General features: G+C 36.6%; 1 protein-coding gene across 2 annotated transcripts in view; it reads left to right on the top strand.

Annotated features, from left to right (window-relative positions):
- Window positions 1-25,455, top strand: part of Rhp (GTP-Rho-binding protein rhophilin) — a 288,568-nt gene that overhangs the window by 187,447 nt on the left and 75,666 nt on the right. For both annotated transcript variants that reach the window (XM_090398531.1, XM_090398532.1), the window contains 2 exons: window positions 10,479-10,628; window positions 15,933-16,031. In XM_090398531.1, the coding sequence (XP_090254657.1) occupies window positions 10,479-10,628; window positions 15,933-16,031 (249 nt within the window). The remainder of the gene's footprint in view (window positions 1-10,478; window positions 10,629-15,932; window positions 16,032-25,455) is intronic.

Here is a 25,455-nt window from a genome sequence, read left to right as displayed (position 1 = left end):
ATCAGAGAGAGTTAATAAATGTGCAGTTCTCTTCAATGGAATATCTGATTGCACAAAGGTTAAGTGCCAACCCTGTGCCAAGAGTTGGTGATAATAAGCACCCTATTAGTGTGTGGCACAAAACTGTGAAGCACCAGATAAAATGGAGAAAGGGTAAGAGAGTGGAATCCTCTTATGTCAACTGAACATAGTATGAACTCTTCAGTCCTTCAATAATCAAGGTATTGGTGTTTTACTTGATGGTGTCTACGACATGGCAAGTCTAGTTGCCATTTCCTGCATATAGGATGTATCTCTTTTGCCATAAGAATTTCTTTGTCTGAAAATTTATCTGATACCTCACTGGGAGAGGTCTGTATTGTGCTTTACCTGTCAATTGGTGGTCTGCCCTAAGATGAATCAGAGAATGAACAGTTAATATGGTGAGTCAGTAGTATAACTGAAAATTGATGTCCATTAATTTCTCATCATGTTCTTTCTAATCTTTTCAGTCTTCAAAATTCTCCAAGAAAAGGTCAGATGCAGGAAGAGAGAGGGGATTGCTCATGGCAAGTCCAAATTTTTGTTTATAAAATGTGTTGCTCCACTGAACAGTGTTTTATTGTTCACATACAGGATGCTATCTTCGTGCCTCTTCACCATCCTTTCCAAAAATTAGGCATAATCCACACACTAAAGAACAGAGCAGTTTCTGTTATACAAAATGATGACTTACTTTATTCTCAATGGCTGTTCCAAAAAAACAGTTGATAGGATTTTATTTTTGAACTCTTTGGCTCCCGGTAACTGGAATATCCAATACAGACTCCTCCACAAAACCGTCATTGTCATCAAATTCCTCACATGTATCCTCAAGAGATGTACAGGATATGATAGTACTACATGAAAAATTTACATTATTACTAATTTCCTATCTACAATTTTCCTCCAAATCAGTCTGTTACTTGTCAAGACTCCAACATTATCAGATCTTATATTTCTATCGTCTAAGGCACTTTGTACAGTATCAATCCACCTATATCTTGGTCTTCCTCTGGGTCATTTTGCTGCCAACCTGGCAGTGAACACTTGTTTTGCTAATCTTTCTTCGCCCATTCTGTTTAAGTGACCATACCACCTGAGATTAGCTCTGCTAATGCATTCCTGGATGCTGAGAATATCAAGTTCTTTCCTAATATCCTCATTTTTAATATGATATTGCCATTGATGCCATCTGTTCATGCCTCTAATCTTTTTCAGGACTCTCATATCTGCGGTCTCTAGTCTTTGGTCAAGTGTTTTACTTCTGACCCAGCTCTCAGATCCATAAGTTAAAACTGGTTTGAACACTGTCTTGTATACAGCTAATTTAGTGTACCGACTAAAATTTCTCTCTTATTCCACATGAATTGATTCAATTGACTTCCCACCATACCAGCTTTACTGATTCTGTTGTCTATGTCTATATTTAATTTACTATCTTGAGTAAAAATCGTGTCTAAGTAGCTGAATTGTTTTACTTGTTCCACAGGTTCTCCATTCACAACACAGTTGACATTTTCAATGTTTCTACCTATTTTCATTGTCTTTGTCTTTTTATTGCTGACCTTCATACCATATGTATTACAACAGTTATTCAATTTAGTCAGAGAATCTTGCAGACTTGTAGCAGATTTATTTAGAAGTATAACATTCTTTGCATAAAGCAAAGAGCTGACATTAACATCTCCAATTTTGATATCATGTTTAATACCACTTTCCTTTATAATATGATCCATATAGATAATGAATAACAGAGGGGATAATGTACATCCTTGTCTCACACCAGATTTAACATTAAACCATCTTCCCGTACTTCCTTCAATTCTAACTTCTGACTTACAACTCAAATAAAGACTAAGTATTGCTTGATATAATACCCCATTGACACCATATAACTGTAGAGTATCGAATAGCTTCTCTCTTGGCACCTTGTCATATGCCTTTTCCAAATCTACAAAACTTAAATACAGATCTTTGTTATATTCCCATGCTTTTTTGAATATTTGTCGTAATGTGAAGATCTGATCCTGACAGCCTCTATTTGGCCTGAATCCAGCTTGTTCTTCACCAAGCTTTTCTTCCACACTTCTTCTCAACCGTTTCTCAAGTATACTTGTATAGATCTTGTCAGGAACACTCAGTAGGGAATACCTCTGTAATTCTCACATTCAGTTTTATTTCTCTTTTTATATATGGGTACTATGAGAGCTCTACTCCAATCATCGGGAATTCATCCCTCTGTGCAGGCTTTCTGAACTATGCAGTGCAGCCACTGTAAGACTCTTATACCACCATACTTCAGCATTTCTGGTCGAATATCCTCTACTCCTGCTGCCTTTCCACATTTCAAGCCTTTGATGGCTTTTTCTACTTCAAGTATGGATATGTATTACTGACTGCATGCCTGGTCAGTGTTTTTTACCACTGTGCTGTCATCATTGCTTGTTTCATTTAGCAGTCTTTCAAAGATTAATTACTCCATATTTCAAGGATATCTTTTTCTCTCGTTTTTATGTCACCTTTGTCATCTCTAACTCCTTTTACAGCACTCTTTCTTCCATTCCTAAGCTTCTTCAACAACCTCCAGAATATTTTGCCACCTTCTTGATATCCCATGACTTTTGTTTAGCTAGTTTTACACAGTGTTTAGCATTCTTGCATTTGTCTCTGTATTCTCTAAGAGCACAAGCTGACTTATTTGCCATTAACTTTTGATATGCTTTCTTCTTTTCCTTCACTGCCTCTTTAACTTCCTGTGTCCACCATGGAGTTCTAATTTTTCTATCCTTGCAGACAACTTCACCATATGTCTCTCTAGCTGAATTAATCAGGGCTTTCTTCAAGGCTTGCCACTGAATCTCCAAGGTTTGGTTCCTGTTCTCAAACTCTTTAATTTTTTCTTCAATTATCTTTGCGTATTTTAGTCTACAGTTCACATCTGAGAGCTGCTCAACTTTTATTCACTTTAAAACTTTCTTACATGTTATTCTTTTCAATATGAAATTCAATTTTATCCTGCTCAAGACTAAATAGTGATCACTTCTTCCAATTTCAAATCCTCTGTACCCTCTGGTGTCCTGCACCAAGGAGAAAACATCACTATCAACAATAACATAGTCAGTGAGACTTTTCTTATTCCTAGCCTCTTCTCTCCATGTGAATTTGTGCACATTTTTATGTTGGAACATGGTGTTAGTAATATCCAGTCCATGTCCTGAGCAGAAATCCAACAGGTATTTGCCATTATTATTAGCGTTGCTCTTTTCTCCAAATTTTCCCAAAATATTTTTGTATGTCTCACAATCATTTCCTACTCTGCTATTTAAATCCCCAACAAGGACCAACTTTTCCTTTTTCATTGTGTCAGTTGCTTTTTCTAAGGCCTCAAAAAATTCCTCCACTTCTACCTTAGTAGAATCTTCTGTGAGATCATAGGCACAAATAAGTCTCATTGTCCAATTCCCCATTCTGATATTAGCCCACATCACTCTACTTGAGACTGCATGCCATTCAAGAAGATTAGCCTCTTATTTTGTGTTGAGTACTATGGCTACTCCTTCTTTTCCTTGATTGTCATTTCCTTAATATAACATTTTGTATTTATTGGTTCAGAAAGATCTCACCAGTTTTTGTCTTTTTTGTTTCAGTCACCCCTATTATGTCAATCTGGTACCTATCTAATTCCTCAACTAGCTCCATTTCTTTGCCATTCAGGCTTCTTTTCTTGATGGTACCGATCTTTAACTCTGGTGATGTTGAGTTGGGGGGGTGTGCTTTCAGATTTGCTCCAGTAGCTGACTTTTAGCTGTTCGTCCTGGTTCCCTGGCGAAAACAACGGGGGCCTTGTTTTAAGCCGGGCGACGCCTCAGCCGGCATGAAATTTTGTAATAGTATATCAATTAAAATAGCATCTCTTTTCAAAGATCATAACATCAGAGTAAGTTTTAAATCAATTCAAACTATTTGCAACCTTCTGAAGTCTCCTCAAGATATCACACCTTTCTACAAATAACCAGGAGTATCTATTGTAGAATTCCATGTTTGTGTAGTTTGGCCTGTATAGAACTGACAAGCCATGTATTTGAGGTGAGAAAGGAGGAACATGTTGCAGATGTTGACGACAGAAGAAAAGACAGATCTGGTTTAGCCCAGCTATACTTCTAATACCAGTCAACAGTTGATTGGAACTTTTTAACTATGCCTTATTTAAAAGAGAGCTTTTATTCTAGACTTCTCAAGGAATCTGTCGCAATCATCCATTTGCAAGGATCACAGAATAGATCTGACATTAAGTGATATATGAAAATCTTTCATTAAATTTTTCAGCATTGTAGATTTCAGTGTTGCCAATAATCGCCTTCAGTCACTAGCTGCAGACAGCTAAATGCATTATTATTACTATTACCTCAAGACCTCATGGGGTTAAAGACTCATCTGGGAGGTCCTTTTATTTCTCACACAGCTCATCATACCGTGCCTTGAACACATTCAAACTCCTTGAAGATGCCACACTCTCAGGCAAGGCATTCCAATCATTCACAACTCTGCATGAAAAATACCTGCCTCTCACTCCCTCTTTACACAGTTTCCAGGAATGACCTCTGGTTCTCCCCCGATTTCCCACTATTTTATGTAGAACCTCTCCAGCATTGATTCTATAACAACTCCTTGATAACTTGTAGGTCTCTATAATATATCTCCCCTCTTCCTACTGTCCACCAGACTCTGCAGGTTGCATCTTCTCAATCTTTCCTCATACTCGACATTCCAGAGGTCAGAAACAACCTTAGTCAATTGCCTTTGGACCCTTTCCAACATCTCTTCATCCTTCTGAAAACCAGGTAACCAAATCTGGACAAAATAGTCCATGTGTGGCCTAATCAAAGCCTTATACAACGGAACTAGAATCTCCCTACTTCTAATGTCCTCTGCATCATTCCCAGAAGCCTTTGTGTTGTCTTTACAATTTTGGCTATGTGTCCCCTAAATTTCAGATCCTTATCCACCATCACCCCTAGATCTCTTATTTCTTTCACCTCCAACAATATATCCTCACCAAGCATAAATTCTGCATCCCATTTTTGTTTTCCAAATTTTAAAACCTTACATTTTACAACATTGAACTCAGATCTCCATTTCCGTGCCTAATCACTCAATTTATTCAAGTCTTATTTGTGCCTATGGTCTCACAAAAGGTTCTACTAAGGTAGAAGTGGAGGAATTTTTTGATGCTTTAGAAAAAGCAACTGACACAATGAAAAAGGAAACGTTCGTCCTTGTTAGGGATCTAGATAGCAGAGTAGCAAATGATTGTGAGACATACAAAAATATTTTGGGAAAATTTGGAGAAAAGACCAAAGCTAATAATAATGGCAAATACCTGTTGGATTTCTACTCAGGACATGGACTGGTTATTACTATCACCATGTTCCAACATAAAAATGTGCACAAATTCACATGGAGAGAAGAGGCTAGGAATAAGAAAAGTCTCACTGACTATGTTATTGTTGATAGTGATGTTTTCTCCTTGGTGCAGGACACCAGAGTGTAGAGAGGATTTGAAATTGGAAGAAGTGATCACTATTTAGTCTTGAGCAGGATAAAATTGAATTTCATATTGAAAAGAATAATATGTAAGAAAGTTTTAAAGCGAATAAAAGTTGAGCAGCTCTCAGATGTGAACTGTAGACTAAAATACACAAAGATTATTGAACAAAAAATGAAAGATTTTGAGAACAGGAACCAAACCTTGGAGATTTGGTGGTAAGCCTTGCAGTAAACCTTGATTGATTCAGCGAGAGAGGCATGTGGCAAGGTTGTCTGCAAGGATAGAAAAATCAGAACTCCATGGCGGACACAGGAAGTTAAAGAGGCAGTGAAGGAAAAGAAGAAAGCATATCAAAAGTTCCTGGCAAACAAGTCAGCTTTTGCTCTTGGAGAATACAGAGACAAATGTAAGAAAGCGGAACACTGTAAAACTGGCTAAACAAAAGTCATGGGAGAATTTTGGCAAGAACATAGAAAATAAATATCAAGAAGGTGGTAAGATATTCTGGAGGTTGTTGAAGAAGCTTAGAAATGGAGGAAAGAGTGCTGTAAAAGGAGTTACAGATGATAAAGGTGACATGAAAGCAGAAGAAAAAGATATCCTTGAAGTATGGAGTAATTACTTCGAAAAATTGCTAAATGAAAAATGCAGCTATAGCACAGTGGTAAAAAAACACTCAACAGGCATACAGTCAGGAATACATATCCATACTTGAAGTAAAAAATGCCATCAAAGGCTTGAAATGTGGAAAGGCAGCAGGAGTAGATGATATTCGACCAGAAATGCTGAAATATGATTGTATGAAAGTCTCATAGTGGCTGCACTGCATAGTTCAGAAAGCCTGGACAGAGGGACGAATTCCCGATAATTGGAGTAGAGCTCTAATAGTACCCATATATAAAAAGGGAAATAAAACTGAATGTGAGAATTACAGAGGTATTTCCCTACTGAGTGTTCCTGGCAAGATCTATGCAAGTATACTTGAGAAACAGTTGAGAAGAATTGTGGAAGAAAAGCTTGGTGAAGAACAAGCTGATTCAGGCCAAATAGTGGCTGTCAGGATCAGATCTTAACTTTACGACAAATAGTTGAGAAAGCATGGGAATATAACAAAGATCTGTATTTAAGTTTTGTCGATGTGGAAAGGGCATATGACAAGGTGCCAAGCGAGAAGCTATTCAATACGCTACATTATATGGTGTCAATGGGGCATTATATCAAGCAATACTTAGTCTTTATTGGAGTTGTAAGTCAGCAGTTAGAATTGAAAGAAGTACAGGAAGATGGTTTAATGTTAAATGTGGTGTGAGACAAGGATGTACATTATCACCTCTGTTATTCATTATCTATGTTGATCATATTATGAAGGAAAGTGGTATTAAACATGATATCAGAATTGGAGATGTTAATGTCAGCTCTTTGCTTTATTATGCAGACGATGTTATACTTCTAAATAAATCCACTACAAGTTTGCAAGATTCCTTGACTAAATTGAACTGTTGCAATGGCATGAAGGCCAGCATTAAAAAGACAGTGAAAATAGGTGGAATTTTTGAAAATGTCAACTGCGTTGTGAACGGGGGACATGTGGAACAAGTAAAACATTTCAGCTACTTGGACGCGATTTTTACTCATGATAGTAAATTAAATATAGAAATAGACAACAGAATCAGCAAAGCTGGTATGGTGGGAAGTCAATTGAATCAATTTGTATGGAATAAGAGAGAAATTTTAGTTGGTACATAAATTAGCTGTATACAAGACAGTGTTCAAACCAGTTTTAACTGGTGGATCTGAGAGCCGGCTCAGAAGTAAAACACTTGATCAAAGACTAGAGACTGCAGATATGAGAGTCCTGGGAAAGATTAGAGTCGTGAACAGATGGCATCAATGGCAATATCATATTAAAACCGAGGATATTAGGAAAGAACTTGACATTGTCAGCATCCAGGAATGCGTTTGCAGAGCTAATCTTAGGTGGTATGGTCACTTGAACAGAATGTGAGAGGAAAGATTAGCAAAACAAGTGTTCTCTGCCAGGTTGGCAGGAAAACGACCCAGAGGAAGAACAAGATATAGGTGGATTGATACGGTACAAAGTGCCTTAGACGATAGAATATAAGATCTGATAATGTTGGAGTCTTGACAAGTAACAGAGTGATTTGGTGGAAAATTGTAGATAGGAAGTAAGTAATGATGTAAATATTTCATGTACTACTATCATATCCTGTACACCTCTTGAGGGTACATGTCAGGAAATTGATGATGATGTAAGTAGATTACTAAAACATGACCTTCCTTTAGCAGATCCATGCTGTCCATCAAAGATAATACCATTGTTGTCAACCCAACTCTGGATCCTAGTTTTCAGAAGCTTCTCCAACAACTTAACCACAATACCTGACATTCAGATAGGCCTATAGTTTGATGGTTGAGTTCACTCACCTCCTTTATGTAGTGGCACAATCTTGCCCTCCTTCCACTCCTTAGGGACTTGACTGAGTGCAGGACTTGTATTAAAAAAATATGTCAAGACAGGTGTCAACTGCCTGGCACCTTCCTTCAGAATACGTGGCGATATATTATCAAGTCCCACAGCCTTATTAACATCTAGTTTACTCAACTCTCCATACACCTCTTGCTCACTTACAATCAGTCTCTCTTCCCCATCATCTACCACTCTCAATCTCTCCATGAAGTCACATTCACAAGATTGAAAGACCTTTATGAATTGCTCATTAAGTATCTCCACCACACATTCTGCAACAGCTGTCTTTATACCATTTTTTCGTATCAATGTCATCCTTCTATAATCATTCTTTTTTTTGCTGGCTACGTATCGAAAGAACTCCTTTGGATTCTTTTTGGCTTCATTAGCTAACTGCTGTTCATACCTCCCTTTATCTACCCTCACCAACCAAGTCACCCTCCTTGCCTGGTCTTTGTAGACCTCATGTAATTGGTTATGTCCACTTCTCTTATGCTGCCTCCACAATGCCCTCTTTCTCTGTATCGTATGCTTAATCTCTTTATTCATTGATCTCACACTTACCTTATTTAACCTTCTCACTCTTGGAATACATTTAGACATTGCATCTACTAGATAGTTTTGAAAATCCCTCAAGCTGCATTGATCTCTTTTCCAGCTAACTCCTCATTCCATGCTACACCCGCAAGCTGTCTCCTGAGCTCTTCATAATCATCCCCTTGTAGTTCCACATATACCCTTTTCTCACAGAGGTCCTCACACTGCTGGGAACCAGGTAATCACTTTATGGTCATTGTCACCAATTAGTGGATGATTTGACACCTCATTTATAATTACATCTTCTGATGAGATGACCAAATCCAAGACTCTCAATCTTCGTGTTCCCTCTGTTACATACTGTCTGATGTAGTTATCCCTCAAAAACTCAAGAAACTCATTTTCTCTACTTCCAGTTGCTATCTCATCATTCCAATCAATATTGCCATAATTAAAATCGCCCATTATGATCACCCTTTTCTTATTTGCTTAACTACTTTGATTATACAGTTCATTATCGCCTCCATCCACATTACCTGGTCTATAACAACATTCAACCAAGTATTTGATTCCATTCACCTCTATCTCACACCATACTGCCTCAAAACCACTGGCACTATTTCCGTCTTGCATCTCTACTTTGTATGGACATAACTCTTTCTCTATCATCAGCAGCACTCCCCCTCCCTTTTTACCCCTTCTATCCTCACGAAACACATCATACCCTTCTATCTCTATTCCTGTCAGGATGTCGTCCTCTTCCAACCATGTCTCACTTATTCCGACAATCTTTGAGTGAACTGACGCAATTAATGCAACTATTTTATCTGCCTTGTTTCTTATACTTCTAGCATTTGTATACAAACACAACAGCTCATTTCTATATCTACAGCTAGTTCCACTGATACCACTCACTCGATGTGATCTCTCCATGTTCGACTGGTGCAATTTCCCTTTCTGCTTATTCATTTTAAAACCCTTTTCAATTCCAACTGTTTCGTGTTGATCCCAGGGCATCCCATTTCTTTCCTGTCTACATATGCTCTCACCTCCTCTCGCAGCATCCACCTTTTTCACACTGTGAACCCCTGTCCACCCTGAGCCTCCCCGTTTCCCTGCTCCTCTTGCACACCCAAAAACACATGCCATGTGTTTTTATGTGACTGTCCAGCATAAACTTGCTTATTTGCATTGTAATGGTTTTTCAGCATTTAATCAACTTTGTAACATTTGTATTTGTTTTTGTGTGTAAATCTGAGGAAAATTCCAGTTCTCTTTTAGTTTGTGAAACCAGTTGGTGTAATTTATTTATTGGGGTAATGAGTAATATATTCCTGTTTTCTGTGTATCATTTTAGTCCTAAAACTTGCATAAAAATTAAAAACAATTATTACTTTTGTGGGCACAATAGCAATAATTGTTTTGTTAAAAGTGGACCTACTGCCAAGTTTGCAATTCTATCTTTTACTTGGCGATCTTAACGCACCAATATTTTCATGTTTTGGAAATTGGAAATTAATTCACCAGAATGATGTTGATACTGCAAATTTCACTTAAGTGTTAGCAGTTAAGTGAAATTTAACAATTTCTAGATTCAGTTTTGGTGAACACTGTCTTTGTGAGCATTCTAAAAAATTGATTGCCATTTTCAACTTATCTGACTATACATCCATGTGCATATGTGTATATATATATAAATGAAATTAGCATTTATAACCACTGGATACAGTCATAATTGATACAAAGCATGTGTGCACATGCACTCTTCTCCTTCCCACCCACCCTCCCATCAAGATAAGTAAATCATATCATTTTCATTTACTTTTCTCCGATTCATACTGTACTTGTATCTTCTTTTTTTTTTTTTTTGTTATCTTTTAATAGGATCGTAGTAAAAGTTCTGGTGTGGATGCTGCAGTTGACAGTTTCTTGAGGGCAGCTGGTATGTTTCGTTATGTTAAAGAAAATTTCAGTAATGCTCCCAGCATGGATTTGTCTCCTGATACATTAGAGATGCTCACCCATTTAATGCTGGTAATTTTATATTGTTTTATTAACAAAATTTCATTTTATCAAATTGCAACAGATTAATATTAGTAATTGACCATAGTATTTAATTCAAGTGTCAGATATTTTCTCTTAATTATAAAATCATCAATTACTGGAAGAACTCTTAAATATCACATGATATATGAAATTAAATATCTTCTCAGAAAAGATTACATAGCATCTGTTTGACTTCTACAAACCTAACCTAAATAACAAGAAAACAGTGCACTGAGTTCCAATCCCATACATTTCAGGTGTTTCAGAACCGATTTCCAGAATTCTGAAGAAATGCAATTTAGTGGTAACTTTTATACTTTTATACTACAATATGTGTTCCCCTCTCTTCAAAAGATAAAACACTCACTGATATATCTTCCTGGTGTATACCAAGTTACTTGTGACTGCCATGTATCCTACTTCAGACAAACTAGATGCTCATCACGAAAGAGAATACAAGAGCATCAATCGTTTATTTGCGATAGGAAATTTGATAAATCTGGCTTGGCTCAACACAGAATAGACAACAATATTCTTTGTGGATATAGATCTATTAATACAGTAAAAGTGCCTTAGAAGACAGAAATATCTGATAATGGTGGAGTCTTGACAGATAACAGATAGATTTGGAGGAAAATTGTTGATAAGAAGTTAGTAATGATGTAAGTTTTTCATATAGTATTATCATAATATCCTGTACACTATTTGAGGGTACATGTCAGGAATTTGATGATGATTTCAAATTTATGTTGTGTGGGGGTTTTCTAGGAACTGTCATAGCTTTAGTTTTTCTGTTTATCTTTATATTTTTCTTTTCTGTTGCATTATTGAATGTATTTAGTATTTTTGTAAAGTATTTTATACTAGTATGATTCCCTTATCAACATATTCACTTTCTATTCCACACTCTACCAATTTGTGTAATTTCATTCATCACAAAGTTAAAAGTGGGACTTAATGAGTCATCTCCGTGCAGTTTGCTTAATGGCTGTGTGCTTCGCCATCATATGACTGGAGAAGGAGTGTCCCAGGTTTGATTCCCGTCGAAGACGTGAGGATCTTCCTCAGCGATAGCCAACTTAGCCGGGCTAGAGCGGGCAGTAGAGTTTTTCCTGCCAGTTTATCTGGTGTTTTTCATCCTGCAAGCAGGCAAACCGGCCCCATGAACACACACAGATCTACAGCCATAATTACCTACCCCCCCCCCTATGAGGGGGCTCAACTCGCCCCAATAGGGACAGGGGAGAAAAGGGGAGGAAACTTCATACGAATAAATACATAAAAATAATTGAGTCACCTTGGCTAATTCTTTTGGTTACTTTAATTTTTTCAGTCCATCCTTGTTCTGTATTTATTATTGAACTGTTGTTTGTGTATGTTTTCAATTAGTTCCAAGATTTGTTTTGGTATTTTTTTTTATTTTTAATATGGCTATTATATCTTAACTGTATTCTATCCAATGTTTTATTTAAATCAGTAAAAAATACATGGAAACAATTTGCATTGTAATTTCTCTACTTGCTGCGTTCTAATATAAATATTGCATCTGTTGTTAATCTATTTTTTTCTAAATCTTTGTTGCTCATCAATCAAATTTCCAATTATTTTTATTCATAATTATGTTTTGCAAAACTGGTGATATTTTGTGTATAGAGTTTGAAAATAATCCTTGTATTATTTTCTTCTTCTTTGTGTACTATAAAAAATCATGTTCATATATTTCCTCGGTGTAGTTTTTCCAGTATTCCTGTTTAATTTTCCTTATCCTGCAATTTTCTTTATTCCATATAGTTTTATATTCTTCATACACTGTGTTTGATTTATCTTGCAGATAGCAGTGAAGCTTTTTACTTCTTATACCATGACTATCTTTAATTAGGTTTTGTACTAACCACTTTTTTTGTCCTAGTGCTTCTTTTGCTGCTTATGTACAATATCTTTAAAAGCTGTCCATATTTCTTCTGTTTGTTTTTGTCTTTGATTGTCTCCACTTTATCTATCAATTGTTTTTGGTAGTAAATTCCACAGTATTATGTGCAATGGGATTTCAAACTCTGGGCTTTTTATCCAGAATGCATCACACTATTACAGTGATACAGAGCCTCTTCTTTTATAATACTGTTTACATTGAATAACATCTCAGAGAAATTCAGTGTAAACAGTATTACATCTGTCACCTTAAATTCCATGCTCACAGTGAGATACAAATGTGTGATCTATTGATTGAAGAGCAGAAATGCTATCCACTTAGCCTACCAGGCCAATATATGTTGCCTGCAACATTTTGAGTACCTAATTATTGTAATTCGAAAGAAAAAAAAAATGAAGAAGTGAGAAAAGTGTTTTCTTTCAGTTGAAATGTTATATTTTTGGTCATGCTTTCTTCTTTAACGGTATGTATATTTCTTATTTTATGCTTCGTTTAATGTTTAGTATACTTTGCAGATATAAACAGATGATTTCCTATGCTACAAGCTATGGATTTTGCATATCATTTGTAGCCAAATAACAGCAAGGAAAAGCTTGTGTTTTAAATCTGTATTTTCTAATGATAGAAATTAGCAGCACATGTTAACTTCAGAAAAATTGTCAAGAATTATAACAAATTTTTCCTTACAGCAAGGAAACACCACTCTCCTCCCCCTTTTTTTTGATAACTTTTGCTGTTTTGTTGATAATCATAATTTTTTCTTTTGTTTTATACCTTATATTATCTTGTATAAGTTTACTTGTATACATAGAATGAGATGATATTCTTGTAAACAGTATTATAAAAGAAGCAGCTCTTTATCACTGCAGTAGTGTGAAGCACTAAATGAAATTCCCTGGGTTGGAATCCCATTTCAAATTGGAGGAATCCTTAATGTGATCTGTCATTGTTGGTCTCATGTATGTGTGAAGATTTTATCCATGTTCGAAACAGACAAATCAGCCAGTGAGAGAGCAAGCATTAAGGATAAAGACACAGTAAACTATGAAGCAGTAGTGTAGGAGCACAGTGGTATTGGGGGGGCAGGTGCCAAGGTTGTCTGTGTCAGAAGGTCTCCAGTAACAAGAGAGTTTGACAGTGTTTCAAATTTGGCACACTAGAAAAAGGTGTGTATCTATGAATTTGCCAAGGTGGCCAAAAACTAGCTGACCTACTGCTTATGGAAATGAAATTAACCTTCTTATCATTACCAGAATTCAGTTTATATAAGCCATCTTATTTGACCATAACAGGTTTAGCTTATTATGTAAAGGATGTTTTTTCACTATATTATTTCAGGAAATTACAATGTACTAGGATATACATTAAAATAAATTTTGATATATTTCTATATTTCGGCAACGTCACGCTGCCATTTTCAAGAACTTATGTACAAGATACGTGCACGCAGGCACAGCACAAACAATAAATGAGTAAGAAGAATGAAGCTATTATTTCTCCTAAAGTCCTGATGGTGCCCTCTAGCGGGCGATGTTGGTATTCTTGGGCGATTGGGCTTGGAGGTCTTCTGATGTAAGTTTCCCAAATTTGAGGAAGTCTCATGCAGCCAAATTTGTTGAGGTTTGGATCGTTTCTTAGGGCTGAAGCTGATTCTATGAAAAGCCTTTCATATCTGTATTTACTACGGTGTATTATCCTGGCTTTTTTCCACCGTATTCTATGGCAGGTATCCAGAGCATGGTCAGCAAGACCAGAGTGGCTGTATTGGTGAAAACCAGATGTAGTCCTTGTATTCTGAAATTCTGATATTTGCTGTCCTGCCTGTTTGGCCGAAGTAGGACAGCTTACAGCTGCAAGGGACCTGGTACACCCCAGGTAGGTCTAGGGGGGGGGAGGTTGGTCTTTTGTTGAGCAGATAAGGGATGCCAATTTTTTATATGGTTTGTAACAAGAAGTTAAGTTATGTTTTTTTAGGATTTTTGTGATTTTTTCTGAGGTGCCTCGGATGTAAGGTATGGTGATGGATTTAGAGTAATCCTTGTTGTGAGGGGGGGGGGGTTGTGGTTTACTGGTTTTAATATTTCATGGATTTTTTTGGGGGGGTAGCCATTGGCTGAGAACGTGTTGAGGATGTGGTTTCGTTCTGTGGTTAGGGCATTGTCATTCGAGCAGATAAGTTTAACCCTGTTGTGTAGTGTCTTAATGACTCCATATTGTTGTGAGGGGGGGGGGGTGAGATTGTTGGTGAATGTATCTGCCTGTATGGGTGGGTTTTCTATATACTGAGAAAACCAAGGTTCCATCAGGCTGACGGGTGACCAGTGTGTCTAAGAACGGAATGCAGTTGTTTTTTTCCTCTTCCAGGGTGAATTTGATTCTCGGGTGTTGGTTGTTTAAGTGTGTTAAGAAGGAGAGGAGTGCATCGGAGCCATGTGGCCAAATAGCGAATACATCATCTACATAGCGAAGCCAAATGGTTGGTTTTTGTGGGGCAGAGTTCAAGGCTTGCTCTTCAAAAGTCTCCATATAAAAGTTGGCCAAGGGTGGGGAGAGTGGAGAACCCATGGCTGTCCCCTCTATTTGTTTGTAGAATTTTCCTTGCCAAACAAAATAGCCTGAGTTCATTGTGAACTGAAATAGGGCTGTGATATCGGGAGGAAATTTAGCTTGGATTAGCTCTAAGGATTCTTTGAGAGGGACATTCGTAAATAAGGAGGAGACATCAAAACTGACCATTATGTCAGTGTGTTTGAGTGTAAGGTTTTCTATGCTGGCTTTGAAGTGGGCTGAGTTTTTTATGTATGAAGGTGTGTTGCCAGTATAGTGTGTGAGCTCTTTGGCCAAATGTTTAGCTAGTTTGTATGTGGGGGAATCAATGCCATCCACTATCCACTATGGGACGTAATGGCACATTTTCCTTGTGAATTTTTGGGAGTCCATAAATAGGGGGGGGGGGGTATGGAGTTATATGGTTTTTAGTTTGTTGGTGATTTCCACAGGCCAAGAAGTGACCTTCTTAAGGAGCCTGTGGAGTTTTCTAATTTTTCAAATTAGAAAACTCCACAGGCTATACTATATCCACACACTTAAAATTTATTTTAATGTATATCCTAGTACGTTGTAATTTCCTGAAATAATATAGTGAAAATGCATAACCAACGTCTAAGCCTTTCCACGAGAATATGTAAAGAATGATTAGGCGAATGAGAGAATTTTTGGTCACTCATCTGAATTGTCAAATTATCTCCCCCCCCCCTTTTTTTTTTTTTGAACCATTACCAGTGCATAACCTATAATAAATAAATAAATTAGTGAACAGCTTATTAATAAATTAAGAGAATAATAATTATATTTATTTACAGGCACAAGCAAGAGAATGCTTATTCGAAAAACTTCTCTTGAACAATTCGGAAAAATGTGATATTGATGGTAGCCTTGAAACAGCTCAAGAAGCTGCAGAGGTAAGTTTAGCTATTCAGTTGAACATAAAAAAATTCACAAAATTTCTTACTAAGATAGTCAAGATCTAACTTAAAAAAAAAGAAAAAATAATAAGAGTTCAAATAAAGCTGCTAAAAATAATGCATTTTATAAAACTCTGGATAAGAAATAAAATTTTCATTTAAATAGCATCAATCTTGTATTTGTTTAAGATAAAATAATAAAAAGACAATTAAAAAACACGATTTAAATTTCATCAAAATCTCAACACTTGGTAATGATTTAGCAATAACGATACATTTATTTATTGATATTTACTTTATTTATGATTTATTGTTAGCCACAGCACTATTACAATGTTGTGCACTTTACCCATAAACTTGACCAACAGTTGTATCTATATATGTATGTTATATACATCAGGTTGTTTGTATATGCTAATAGCTGCAACTGCTACTATGTTAAAATGCTTTATGGGTTGCTGGATAACTGGGAAGCAACCCCATAATATTTAAGCAATGCAGAGAACCAGTTGAAACTTCTGACCTAATGTCTAGTTTTACTTTCACATGGTGTACCCTGTTAGTAGGTATATATGTAAGTACCCACTGGATACTGAACAAACAAAGTCAGACTGGCAATCTGGGAGTTAGCTGACCAAATTGTATTCTGTATTGGCCCAAACTAAAAACAAATTTATGTACATGATAAAATTTCATGCTGGATGGGGTATTGCCAGGGTAAACAACCCCTCCCCCCGTTTTCATCAGGGAGCAAAGTGAAAAGTCTACTACTGGAACAAACTTAGTATAGATTGCCCTGTCTATGTAGTGATAGTCAGTTGTGGAGTACTATAGCATGTCATGAGTGAATTATTATTATTATTTTTTTTTTTTATTTTCGTGACACCTCCAAGGAGTCCGAAGACTCATCGCGGGAGGACACCTATTGTACAACTCGCGATCTCCACCTCTACATCGAACCTCATCTACATCAGCACCATCTACTGCCCATCACCACCACAGCTAGTATTTTTTGACTGTAAATTGCGTGTGTTCTGAATGTAGCAATAGATTTGAGCTGTGTTAAAAAAAAAAAAAAAAAAAAAGTGTTTTTAATTTAGTGTATAGTGTGGCTTTTTATTGCAAATTGTGCTGCATTTTTTCAGTTTGGATACAAGTGTCCTTCAGTGGTGTTGCTGTTGAAATTTTTTGTTTATATTGTTTTGCTACTTGTTTATTAGTACTGTTTCTGAAAATAGTGTCCATAATAAAAAAAAGTATGTCAGTGGCATGAAATTCTTCTGTACAAAAGTCTGGTGCTACCCTGGATTTTTCGCAGTGGATGTGTTGTGAAAGATTTGTGGACTGTTTTGGTAAATGAGAAGAAGGAAAACTTTAACATACGTGAAAAGTGTCGTGATAGGTTAGAGCGATTAGAAATGGGAGCAAGCAACTGGACTATAGTAGAAGAGCTTAGACAGGATTTAATGAAAATGAAAAGCAAAATAAAAATAAATTCTGTGTGATGATGCAGTGTTCATCATACGGGAATTTATACAGGAATTCACGGTACCATCTGGTCTCCCAAATTTTATCCGGGCTCCGGAACCAGCATAGGCTGACGAATCAGACCTATGGCTGGGTCAGTATTCCTTACTGTAATCCTTGTGTATCCTCAGACTGGTTTGCCTGCTTGCGGGATGAAAAACACCAGATAAATTGCCGGAAAAAAACCCAGCTGTCCACGCCCAAGACCAGCTAACTTGGCTCTGGCTGAGGAAGATCCTTGAGCTCCTCACGTCATTGATGGGAATCGAACCTAGGACACTCCTTCCCCAGGCATATGGTTGCGAAGCGCAAAGCCACTAGGCTAATTGCACAGACAAAAGTGAAATGAAACATTGGAAGAGAATATGAAACATCTAAAGAAGAGATTGGCTGATGATAATGAAAAGGAGGAAGTTAGTATTACAAAGAAAGAGTCCAAGGATAGTCGTATATCATTGTATGGGGGACTTGATCATTAGAGGTGTGATGACTAATAAAATGCACAAAACATTCTTTCCTGGTGGAAAATTGAAGCGAATAACTGATGTGTTGCAGGAAAGGAAAGACCGGGTGTCAAAATTAGTGGTAGTTGTGGGCACAAATGACTTAGTTGGGGAGAAAAAAAATGTTGATAGAGCCTTTAGGAAGTTACTGCAGCAAGTAAAGAAGAATAGTGTTGTTTGGAAAGTTGTAGGCATGTTGCCCAGATATGACAACAGTGAATTGAGAAGGAGAGCAGAGATAATGAATAGTAAGATGGCTGAGTTGTGTGAGGGGGTTCAATTTGTAAATCTGTGGAGTAAATTTAAAAGGAAGATGGAATGGTTTAAAGCTGATGGATTACATTTGAATGGGTTTAGTGTTGGGCATTTAGAAAGCTATTGCTTTCTGAGAAGGCACATAGTTAAGAAGTTAATATAGTAAATGTACAGAATCTACTTGTGAATCAGGATACCGTGACTAAATGGATTGTATGACAGGAAGGAAGATGGATATGATGTTGAAGATGTAGTTGCAGCAGCACAAGATGATGGAATGCATTAAGGTGAGGATGAGACAGGTAGGAATGGAAATGGGAGTGGTCAGACCGAAGAGAAAGGTGTGGTATAGCAGCTAGAATAGAGAATGTTGGTGCTAGTAGAATGGCCTCAAACACACAGGGATTGTTATGTACACAAATGTAAGGAATATTCGAAACAAGAGAGCTGAATTTGTTGCATTGATTGAGTCAGTATTGTTAAAGTTTGTGATTAATAAAGTTCCTAAAAGGAATTTAATTTTTGTCACAATTTAACAAGTAGGAACCTTTAATAAAAAACGAAAATATACTTGCATCTAGTGGGAAATACAACGAGAGTATTTGTTAACTCACATAAGAAAATTTGTTGTAATATGATGAAAATAAGATAATTAAATTATAAAATGTTGGTCATAAGAATTTTGCATGTAAAGGCTCACTGTTAAACAATTGAAACAAGGGATTATGAGTTTATGCCAATTCTCAGAAAAGTTTGGTAAGCTGATAAAGTTTAATAAATGTGACTCATAGGATTAGCAAGAAACAAGGTAAGGTCAAAGTTCCCGATTTTGGACATTGCCATGACTCAGTCGCGTGCACACGGCCTGCGGGAATTTTTGGCAGAAAAATGCCACCCTAACTGGTCACAGAAAGTGTATTCAGACATGGGGGGGGGGGGGGGGAGAAAGGAGGATTAATTGCAGAAGGTGCTGGCAGAGTCATGGCATAAAAGGGATAAAAGGGTTAGGAAACCCCCCACCCCACCCCCCCATGAGGCTCTCTCTTGGTTCTCCAGTCTTTGTATGGGTTGTCTTATGTGGTTTCTGAGTGAAGGTCAGGAGTTCTCTCCTTCCGCCACGACAAGGAACAAAGTAAGCGGGATTTCGGTCTTATTTCTCTATTATAGAAAGGAGGGATGCCGTACAGCTGAGAAGAAAGGTAACTAGTGCATGTTATATCAACCTTGTTCTTGACAAAAAAGGAAAATCTGTGGAGAAGTAGGTGCCTGCGTAGTGAATCTCACGACTACCGAATCACAGATCCATTGCGTTTCCTTGGAAGAAGCTTGATGTGCTGAAGACTTGAAGGCCCACCTTGATCTGAGAAATCTCAGATATGGTTCACTACGGAAGAATTCGTCCTTGGAAATTAGAGACGAGTAAGAGTAGAGAGACTAGCATAGAAGATCCTTATCAAATGGTATCGTAAAATCTTATATTATTTCAAATCTTATGTAGCTGTGATCGTAGTTCAGTTACCGATCTATTGAAAGACTTGAACGAGAGTTAAACTAGAACTTCAGCGCATTTAAGAATAGAAAGAGAATAAGCTTGTCAGTGTTAATAGATAAATAATCATCTCTGTCATCTATATCTATATTTTGTCTGAGAGCTGTCTGAAGAATCAAATGTGGTCACTATTGTAGCGATAGGACTGTTTAATCCATATTACTCTCGTGAGCTAACGTGTTTAAACTAATTGTGTTTAATTAAGGTATTGTATCATAATATTGTGCTCAGACAAATGAGAAGTTTTAGTCAATTGTTAACATTTGCGAGGATATCCTTTTATCGTATGTGTGGAGTCTTTTGTGGCAGCAAAATCGCCCTTCCCCACATAGAATTTTATAACCTATCATTTGTGTTTTGCTAGTATTGCTTTGTATTGCCTCAGCTTAGTATTGAATTAAGTTTTAATGATTTTTTAATGTATTGTATTGTGCTTATGTGTATAATAAACTTTTGCTCATTGAAAACTCAGTTGTCTGAAATTGCCATTCAATGCACCGCTTGTAATAACATACAAATCTAGCCGCACGGGGGGGGGAATAAAAATTAAGTTGCGAGTTCAAGGTCACGACTGCATAATTGTTTCACACCTAAACATATTTAAGAAATTGCTTCTTGTTTTGATTTTCTTTCATAAACTAAATGTCCTAAATGGCACAGCTAAAAAATATAAATGTTTTAGGACACTAAGGGGAGCAAGAGCTTAGATATCTTGTATTTGGGTGATATCACGTATAGTAAGAAATTTGTTACAAACAAGATAAAATATAAACTTGTAAGAGGAATTAACAATTATAGAATGGTAAAAAGGGGACACAACAGTATGCCCAAAGGTAATTGGAATAAGTTAAACTTCATTGTCTGAGAAGGATGTGATGTTGGGAATAGAAACAGATGGATATATAATTTTCTGGAAGGATAGAAATGTGAAAAAAAGAGGAGTGGGAGTGCTGTTAATGATTGCAGAGGAATTGTGTCTGCAAAGTGTGGAAGTGCATGCATAGATTTTGAATATGTGTGGTGCGAAGTTGAAATAAACAGGTTAGTATATCTGATAGGATGCTGTTATAGGCCAAGAAATGCAGAGAATACTGATTGTGAAATGTTTAGGGCAAATTAATTGGGCATGTAAAAAGAAGGTGATTCTGATGGGCAACTTAAATTGCAAGAATACAGAATGGGAGGAGGAAATGGTGTATGGGAACAAGGAGAGCGAGTTTGTGGAATTTCCAAGAGATAAGTATCTTAAGCAGCAGGAGATTGAAGCAACTAGAGGCTTTAATGTTTTGGATTCGGTAATAACTTCACAAGATGTAGTTCTTAATGAGATGTTCACACTGCCACCGGTTCGTGAGAGAGTAATCATTAGGTACTTGTTTTGGAAGTGATAACAGTGAAAACAAGAAAAGGTTATTGCCAAAAATGGATATATGTGGAAGTATAAAGCAGGTGATTATAGGAAGCTCTATAGTCAGTTAGCATCAGTATGTTAGGTAGATGAGCTGAGCAGAAAATAGTTGACAAAGCCATGGAACCTCACAAGGCAGTATCTGACAAAAGCAATGTATAACTGCATACCAAGGGTTAAGCAGTGAAATGGATGAACAGTGAAATCAAGCAAGCTGTGCTGGAAGAGAAAATGTTGAGGAGGTACAAGACAGTTGGTGGTGATTGGATCCATGAAGAGTATAAAATGTGCACCACAGTTGGCTATGCTCTTGACCTGGTTATTTAATGAAAGTCTTACAGCGGGTAGGGTTCCTAAGGAGTGGAAAGAAGGCAAAAATAGTAATCATTTCACAAGCATGGTTTATAGGATAGAAGTCTCCAATTATAGACCAGTCTGTATAACTGCAGTTGTGGTCAAGGTGTTGGAGAGATTGATAAGGAATAGAATATAGGATTGGGTTGATGGACATAGCGTTCTTTATGATGGTCAGCATGGATTTGTAAAGATGGTAGGTCCTGTTTTAGCAATTTACTTGCATTTTATGATAAGGTAACAAATGTGTTAGATAAGGGAGAATGATATGCAGTGATATTCTTGGACTTTACAAAAGCAAAGTTTGATAGATTACCCCACATAATAGGCTAGTGTACAAGTTGCAGAGGATGGGAATAGATAGAATATTGGTTAGGCTAGGATTGGAGATTGGCTCTCTGAATGATACCACCAGGTTGTGTATGATGGAGCAGTGTCTCAAAAAAGGAGGATAACCAATGGCATGCCCCAGGGTTCTGTTCTTGGGCCCCTGCTGTTTACCTTGTTTTAAAATGATATATCATGTGGACTGACTGGGGGATCTTCAGTTTTCATATTTATGAATTTAGGGACACAAAACACACACTTTCAACACATGTTTTGTGTCCCTAAATTGATAAATATGAATGCTGATCACCGTGTAACCTTAAAAGAAAGAGTGGGGATCTTCAGTTGTTTGGTGATGATGCAAAGTTGGGAAGAATTATAAGTAGCATTGCTGATGTTAATTCCCTTCAGGAAGATTTGAATAGAGTTTTTACTTGGACAAAAGAGTGGGGTTGTAGTTTTAATATCAATAAATGCAAGGTGTTGCATTTTGGAATGCAGAAATTTAGGGCTGTGTACTATATTGATGGTGCTGTATTGCAAGAGGTGGATTAGAGTAGGGATTTGAGAGTGATGGTTGACAGTAGACTGAAGTTTAGAGGGCATATTACTAGTGATATTCAGTGCTGCTATGATAAGAAATAGTCTAACATGTAGGGATAAGGAAATGGTTGCGCCACTGTATAACTCACTGGTTAGACCACACTTGGACTATTATACTCAAATCTGGTCAATTTATTTTCAGTGTGATGTGGAGACATTGGAGAGGGTTCAGAGGTGAGTGACTAAGACAATATCAGGACTTTGGAATGCTGGCTATGGAGAGAGGTTGAAGAGATGTGGATTACAGAGTGTGGTGGATAGGAGGAAGAGAGGTGATATGATAGAGACATTTAAGTTAGTGAGAGGATTTTTATCAGATTAATCCTGAGCAGATTATAAAAAGAGTAGAAGGTGAGAGGGGAAGAACAAGAGGTCATCCCTGGAAGTTATGTAAAAGTGCAGAGAAGAGGTGTGAGGAGTAGGTTTTTTACATGGAGAATTCTGAGAGAATCGAATGTATTACCAGAATGTGTTGTTAATGCAAGGAATGTTAAGGATTTTAAGATTCTATATGATAAATATGTTGTCAGTTGAATGACCCCCCCCCCCCGATGAGTCTGTCGACTGCATGGAGGGTGTAATAATAATATAACGTGTTATATATATATATATATAACACGTTTTATATAAAACGTGTTATATATATATATAACTTCCTCATAATATTCGGCTCTCATTACGCTCTCTACATCCTCTTATCCCACGCATCTATGGAGTTCCAAAAATTCATAAAGAAAACATCCCTCTTCGCCCAATTGTGGAAGGAATTGATTCACCTACATATAAACTTTCAAAATATTTAGCAAAGTACCTCAAGTGTTTCTCCAATAAATCTTCATCTTTCATCAAAAACACCACAGATTTTGTTTCTCATATTAAAGATATTCCCATCGATGATAATGATATTCTAGCTAGTTTGGACATTATATCTTTATTTACTAACGTTCCTACGGACGAGGTACTTACATTACTACAGGATAAATTATCCAAAAAAATGTTCACTTTATTAAAACATTGCATTCATTCTGGTTACTTCAGATATAAGGACTCCATTTACCAACAAAAACAAGGCCTGGCAATGGGCAACCCTTTGTCCCCTGTGCTAGCTAACATCTTCCTTGAAGACTTTGAAAAGAAAGCCATATCTTCCTTCTCATTTAAACCAAAAGTTTGGAAAAGATATGTTGATGATATATTCATTATTTGGAATCACGGGCACACAGCTCTCACAGATTTTCTTCGTCATCTAAACATCCAACATCCTAATATAAAATTTACTGCTGATATAGAAAATAATAACTCTTTACCTTTTTTGGATGTTATGCTTACACGATACTCTGAAAGATTAAAAATCTCTATGTACAGAAAACCTACGCATACCAATAGATATCTGCATAATCTTTCTCATCATTTTCCACCACAAAAACTTGGAATTATATCTACCTTAGGACACAGAGCACGTTCTCTCTTAAATGAACAAGATGAACTACAAAAAGAAATGAATCACCTCACTCTTATTTTTAAACAAAATGGATACTCTGAAAAAACAATTAAGAAACTTCTTCTGAACCCTCCTAAGCAGTGCACAACAGAGACTATTAATTTTAAAGGTAGCATCTCTATTCCATACATTAGCACAGTCTCTAAGAAAATAGCTAAAGTCCTTAAAAAATATAATATCAGGACCTTCTTCACCACACTTCCAAAAATCCGCTCTCTAATCAGCCATCCAAAACCTACTCATCACAACCTTAAGTACCCTGGAGTATATAAATTGTGGTGTGATTGCAATATCCCATACTTTGGTCAAACTAACAAATCTATTGAACAACGCATAGAAGAGCATAAGAGAGACATCTCATACAAAAGATCTCATGCAACTGCTTTATCCAGTCATGTTCTTTTTTCAAATAATCCTAATGATGACCAACAAAGCCACTCTGTATGCTGGAATAGATCAGAAAATATTTTTCGCTGTGAAGATGAGTTTGAAAGAAAAATCGTAGAATCACGGGAAATCCTACTGAACCCGGTCCACTTAAATAATAATTTAAGTTATAACATCCCAGATAGCCATGCTGCAGTTATTCAATATTGGCGTTCACGTGAACTTGCACGCACAATTGCAACAAACAATGGCACGCCAGTTGGAACAACTTGAAAAATACAACGTTTTTATGTATCGATTATGTGAGGCAATTTATACCTGTAATTTCCAGTTTGTTTATTTAAATAATTCAATGTTCATTAGTATTCCTTTCCTTTATAAATACCTGAAGAAGGCTGCTATATGCCGAAACTAGTAGTATTTATCATTAAAATCTTTATATGTTATCTCGGTCTTGGAGTCATTAAATCTATTTTTTGAAATGTATAACAACCGAGTAAAAACTAATCGCCACATATATATATATATATATATATATATATATATATATATATGAAAAAAAAAATATATAGATTTAATGACTACAAGACCGAGATAACATATAAAGATTTTAATGATAAATACTACTAGTTTCGGCATATAGCAGCCTTCTTCAGGTATTTATAAAGGAAAAGAATACTAATAAACATTGAATTATTTAAACAAACTGGAAATTACAGGTACAAATTGTCTCACATAATCGATACATAAAAAACGTATTTTTTCAAGTTGTTCCAACTGGCGTGCCATTGTTTGTTGCAATTGTGCGTGCAGGTTCACGTGAACGCCAATATTGAATAACTGCAGCATGGCTATCTGGAATGTTATAACTTAAATTGTTGTTTAAGTGGACCGGGTTCAGTAGGATTTCCCTTGATTCTACGATTTTCCTTTCAAACTCATCATCACAGCGAAAGATATTTTCTGATCTATTCCAGCAGACAGAGTGGCTTTGTTGGTCATCATTA

Source organism: Typopeltis vanoorti, chromosome 9, assembly GCF_054136105.1.
Source record: "Typopeltis vanoorti isolate ZY-2024b chromosome 9, IOZ_Tvanoo_1.0, whole genome shotgun sequence".
In the NCBI taxonomy this organism is placed as follows: Eukaryota; Metazoa; Arthropoda; class Arachnida; order Uropygi; family Thelyphonidae; genus Typopeltis; species Typopeltis vanoorti.
The sequence above is the reverse complement of the archived record's forward strand: the minus strand, read 5'-3'. Positions and strand labels throughout refer to the sequence as shown.